Source organism: Cyprinodon variegatus, unplaced genomic scaffold (genome assembly GCF_000732505.1).
Source record: "Cyprinodon variegatus isolate N-32 unplaced genomic scaffold, C_variegatus-1.0 Scaffold1815, whole genome shotgun sequence".
NCBI classification, from domain to species: domain Eukaryota; kingdom Metazoa; phylum Chordata; class Actinopteri; order Cyprinodontiformes; family Cyprinodontidae; genus Cyprinodon; species Cyprinodon variegatus.
Window position 1 is genome coordinate 57,309 of NW_015152268.1, and position 6,056 is coordinate 63,364.

Genomic DNA, 6,056 nt, shown 5'->3' on the forward strand with positions numbered 1-6,056 from the left:
ATGTTTTACAGTCTTAACAATTAATCGATTACTAATTAAGTGGGTAATTACTTCAATAATCAATTAATGATGATTACTCCGACTAATTGTTTCCACTCTAGTTCAATCAACAAAAATTCTCCTTAAATTTTTGTTTAGCAACATTAATTAGCTTGAGTAACTACTGGTATTTTTCTCCATCAGACTGTAGCTGCAGTTTGATTGGTTTTCATTGTTTACTTTCCTTTTTCCCCACAAACATTATTTAGTGGGGAAACAAACTGCAGGTAAATCTATAGAGTAAATTACTGTGAAAGAGGGCTTTCTTGAAACGATGTTAGCTATCGGGAGTGTTGGCCTAGTGGTTAGAGAAGCTCTGAGAAGGTTGCAAGTACCTGGTTTGATCCCCACTGCCTCCACTCTGAGTTCCTGAGCAAAACCCTTAACCACACACTGCTCCCCGGGGACCGCGCAATGGCAGCCCCCTGCTCCCCAATGGGAGGGGTTAACTATGAGATCAATAAAGTTCAATTTCTATCCCATTCTTTCTAAATATGTGGAGAAAAGTGAGACTTCACCACCCTCTGACTGAATAGCTGATTAAAAACAGGGGTTATTTATATAACAGCTGATGGGAGAATAGTGCTGGATTTACACTAAACCAGAGTAGTTTTGAAATTTGGTCACAAATGCTTATTTGCTGCTGTGGTGAAATACAGTTAAAATAGTTTTTAGATGGTAAATCACTTCATAGGGTGTTGATTTGGAAGGTGTGTTGTCTTTCTCACTCTCACTAATTAAATTAGAATACAATGTCACTTCATGAACTAAAATCTAAGCTTTGAACATTTCTTTCCCATTTTTGGCTTAAAAAGTGTGCTTTGAAAGTTCTGAATCCAAACAAGATGCTTCTCTTTCTCTGCTTGCTTCTGCATTTTATTTATTTATTTTTTTACATAATGGGAAAGGATATAACTTTTTAGAGTAACATGCCTGGACACAAGTCAAAAATAAAAGGTAAACATGAGGTTGAATTACTTATAGACGTATTCTTAACTGTAAATTTAAAATCTACCAAAATAAAATGGAGACAATCTGTTATTCCACTTTTATTTATTTAACTCTGAGTTGTTTTTCTCATGATAACAGCTTTTTGGCCTTTAATGGTTTTATTGTTTCTCTTTTTACAGTAAACCTAAATCCAGGTGTCCTTACCTCACAGTGATTATCAGATGTCTCTCCAGAGGTAAACAGGCTGTGGGTGTCAGACTCTCTCCTCAGCATGAACTCTGACTTGATCAGGCTTACATGGATCTAAAGTGCAGAAAAAGGGGTTAGAAAGTCTTATTTTCATACATAAAAACATTTCATCCAATACTATTTTCAATATATCATCTGAATTCTTTTAACAATGACTCCCAGATGGATAAAAAAAAACACTGCAGTGGAGTAGAAGTGATGCAAACAGTGGATCAGAGGTTTGTCATCATAACACCTCTAACATCTGCTCTGCTCGCTCATTGCGTAATAACCAAACAGCATCAGTGTTTCAGGCAGCTGGCAACTTTTCATTTAAAAAAATAAAACGCCAACAACAAAATAAGCTTTCAGTAATATAAAAAAATAAACATTTCAATACATGTTTTCTGGAAAAATACTAAATATTCCTGATATTTCCCCAACTGTAACACATGACAAAATAAGAGCGGAGTGACAAATCTTACCCGAAAACCATCCTAGGACACAGAAAGGACCCATAAAAAGGAGTTTAATGATTAGAGCACGAGCCGACGCACGAGGTGCTGCGTGTTATTACGGTGCGGGGAAGCCATGAGCGCGCGCTGTTCGCTTGTGTTTGACATTGTGGCAAATCCTCTGCGTGATGTCAGCGCGAGCGATGACAGACAGCTCCAGTCCGGGGGATGCGCGCCCACTCACAGCATAGACCAAAACAGCGCGGGAGCGCGCGCCGAGGTTGGTGCGACTTCCGTTCTATGGGGCTTTCAAAATAAAACTAAAGTCCTCAGGATAATATATGTATTTTAAAAATTAATAGATTTTTTTAAAAACAGTGTATTGTGTTTTTAACGTGTAACTAAACTAGCTTCCAACCACCAATACCACAAAAAGAAAAAAAAAAGTGAAATAAATAAACTTAATTGTTTTCCTTAGATTTTTTTTCCATCTTTGCAAAACAAATTATAATTCATGTAGATGGAGGAGTTTCATTTTAGCAATAACTGAAAATATAAATTTTAAATAAAAAAATGTCCAATATATTTGTTAGTTTTGTTGTTAAACCAGATATTTTACCACTTAAGAAAATTGGCAATTTTTCTTTTAATTTCACTTTCCATTTTTCTTGATGAAATGTGCCTGATAGAACATTAAAATATTTAAGATCATTGATGTTTTGTTGTTAATAAATACATAGCTGTCAGCAAAAAACTGAGTTGTTCTTCTCCACTATCACTGCATGCATGACCTGTTTGTGGAATTGCTGTAGTCAGAGGCAAAAAGCAAAGCGGGTATCTACTTTCTACCCATGCTCATCCAGAAGAAGTGAATCCTGTCAAATCAATGACTGAAGGCAATCAGCGGATTTTCCTCAGATAGAAAACTTTTAACCAATTAGACTGTATTATCTGATTTAATTGTCTCTGTATATTGCTTTGAGGTGACATGTGTTGTGAATTAGCAATTTATTAAATAAAAACGGAATTAAATGGTCAAGTGAGAAGAAATTGAATTGAAAAAAGATTAATCATAAAGTGATTTGAACATTTAAAAACACAAAATTCATCAGATTTTCATACTATTTTCCTAACCTCTTAAAGACTTTATGATGCCATGACATTCTATTTAGTCCCAAAGTCCTTCAGACGAAGGACAGGCAACAACATGACAGATACTGAACCTCGCTGTTCATGCATTAGCTATTTCTTTTCGCACATCTTTCCTTTTCTTATGCTGGGCCAGAGGTTTTTGCTGGCAAAAAGCTCATTGTCATTGGCCTATATGATTATAGCCAGGTTTCTGGGAGTGTTTAGAAAAGTTTTGATGTTTGCAATTATGATAGCAGAGCTGAAGAGGCTTTTTTTTAACCATTACTCCTAAACAACTAACTGACTAGTAAGTTGTAGCTAACAACTGCAATGGGGAATTGATGATTCAAAGATTTCACAGCTTACAGAAAATTTCTGACAAGGAGCTTCAGTGATGGAATAGAAAAAAATGTTGGACAGTGTAGTTTTTCTTCGGATAACAGGTTAAAAATACATCTTCAGATGTTTAAATCACCTCTTGCAAACAAAGGCGCATACCTACTGGACATAGAATTGCAGGTCAGCACTTCATACCTCATTTTTTCATTGAATATGTGCCACGAGGCTATGTGGTACACTGGTATGTTATTGTCTTTTAGGAAAATAAGATGTTTACGTGCTCAGAGTGAAACTGTTCAAAATCAATGGTTAACACTTAATCTTTTGAACATGTCTCATCTTGAGTCAAATTATATACATGAAGATATTCAAAGACTCTGTTCCAACAATACTGGCATTAGTTTTCGAAAACTAAATCTCTTCATGTTCTGCAAGGGTGTTTCACTTTTATCTGACCTTCCTAAATCTAAGTTCAGTTCTATGACCCTGACATCTTAAAAGGACCTCAAACGTGGAGCAATTACATGTCGTTTTTGTCCTGATCTTTATCTTGGTGCTGTTAGAGCCGACCTACTCTCAGTCCAGAAGCCACGATGGGACCCACAGAAGAGCAAAAATAAAAAAGTTGTAAGTATTTATATACCCCACAAAGGGATAAGGATCATCCGCACACATCCCAAAATTGTTGGTTCCCACAGAGAACGTGTCCCTTTTGGTTAAGTGCACCACATCGTCACCAAAACTCTACAGCTACAGTTTTAGTGACTGGTAACTGCAGCCTCGCCAAAACAACTTTCCTGTGTTGTAAGTACATTTTAACTGTCTTTAGGAAACTTAAAGAGTGCAACACTAAATACTCCCAAGGCAAGCAGTAAGTTTGTGTATTTGGCTCAGACTTTAAAATGCTCTGTGGATAAATAAATGCTTAAACGGTATTAAGCCTTGCAAATAGACCTCATTTTAGCTGAACTCTCCCATGAGTCCTGCTGCCGCCTGTAGACAGCAGAGCAACTGAGTGAGATAAAGTGTAATCAGGGGGAGACCTAATAGCAGAGGGAGGGATCCTCATTAGAGCTGCATGTGGACCATGCAAAGGACCCTGAGGACACACTTCATACATGCACTGCGTGTTTTAGAGACATTTCAGCATGGATATGTGGTATTTTCAAAACAATTGTTATTGCAACAAACAAAAAAAATAACCATCAAAGTATTTCATTGTTATTTGCTGCAATGGATCAATAATTAGTATCACTTTTTTCCAACTAAAAGCAGAATTTGTTGGTATTTGTATTCAGTCTACTTGCAGAAATACGCCGCTATTAAAGGAAAAGTCCCGTCATATTCAGAATTCAAACTTCTGAAAATATTTTAAATATGAAATTATTATATACTGTTCAAAAAATCATACTTTTTTAAAAATTAAGAGTAATTCGATTTGACTGTGCATTACTGGAGGCATCCATGTTTGTCAAAGAACACTACTGCCACCTACAGGTTTGTGACATCACCGTGCGGTATCAGCTGTTGATCAAGTCCCAATGCTGTATCTGGTGTTTGTCACAACGCGCTATAATCCAAGTCATCTTGAAAATATTCTTCTTCCAAATGTTGGCTACATATTGCATATTTTTTCTCTGGCAAGAAGATCGATTGCAAATCCTCCCTCTTCAAGTTGGCAATGAACGACAAACCCGTCCGTGGAGGATCATGAATTGGAAAAGTGAGATAACAATTTTTTTTTTACTTTTACATGATATATAACAACATCCAACTGCCATGCATGTGGGCATTGTCAGTTTAACTATAGCTTTCAATGGTGAAGTCCTCTTAAAATCTAAAATAATTGTTGTTGATTGCAGGGGTGTCTAGTAGTTCCCATTAACTTTGCTTGTAAAGAGGAGACAATGGTGCTAGGCATTCTGGGAAAATGGCAGTTCCCAGACATGATCACAACAAATTCTTGTTTGTATTTTTTTTACTAATTAACGCCAAATTCATTAAATCACCGCAAACATATTCGTTTTAGGTATAGATAATGATCCTCTGATTATTGCTGACTCAGTCAAGGTTAGATTTTCAATGCTTTGATGAAGATTTTACATGAAATTTGGGCGTAATACCCAGAGAAGTTATGGCATTTCAGTTTTGATAGCTTTGCAATATACTGGATTATTCAGGATATCCAGGATTCCCTTTACTTTGGCTCGAACCAATATCAACAGATTTCAGATTATTTCCTACATTTTTTGGACAATTCTGCACATAAAAATTTCCCCTCCAACTTAAGAAGGTATGTTAGAACACTATGTCTTCATAAAACCGACTGAGGAAACAGAGTCTGTGTGTGTTAACCGAAGAGGCCGGAAGTAAAAGATCTAAAAGAGGAGATAAAGATGCTTGTATACACACCATGACAGCAACACAAACAGAGATTCAGCCTTGATAAGGAAATTAAGGAAAAGGGCGCAGCTCAAACAAACCATAATTGATGGACCAGAGCATCCCTCTCTCTCTCCATCTCCAACCGAAAGTCTCATTTGCTGTAACTTCTGGAAGGACACAGAGAGATGAAAGTCAGAGGGCAGCTGCAGAGGCATTTGGGTGTTTAGAGCCGTAGAAAAGGCATTCCGTGAATTTTCTCATCAGAGTAGGAATCAGGAGTTAAACACAGCCCATGAGGGCTTACAGGAATTCTCTCCTTTTCACTGAGGTTGCAGCCTTATGCCACAGAAAGAAAAGCAGGACAGCAACGGAGGTTTCGATCAGACGCCACACGCTGCTTCCAATCTGCGGGGACAAACACGACACCCAAGGGAATTACAGGTTACGGAGGAGTGAGAAAAGACCAGAGGTGGTTCAGGAAGCAGGACTTTGGGCGTGGGAGCTATGCGCTCCTGTGGTGGACAAGTG

The 6,056-nt window shown here is 37.4% G+C and overlaps 1 protein-coding gene across 3 annotated transcripts in view; it reads right to left on the minus strand.

Annotated features, from left to right (window-relative positions):
• The window catches only part of LOC107104600, a 13,505-nt gene extending 11,628 nt beyond the window's left edge, over positions 1–1,877 (minus strand). The window contains exons 1-2 of one of the 3 annotated variants that reach the window (XM_015404633.1): positions 1,704–1,877; positions 1,195–1,293 (exon numbers count right to left, since the gene is read on the minus strand). In XM_015404633.1, the coding sequence (XP_015260119.1) occupies positions 1,195–1,263 (69 nt within the window). In that variant the 5' untranslated portion in view covers positions 1,264–1,293; positions 1,704–1,877. Of the gene's footprint in view, positions 1–1,194; positions 1,294–1,703 lie in introns of those variants that run through there. The other 2 variants (XM_015404631.1, XM_015404632.1) reach the window with 2 other exon arrangements.
• Between the last annotated feature and the right edge of the window lie 4,179 nt (positions 1,878–6,056).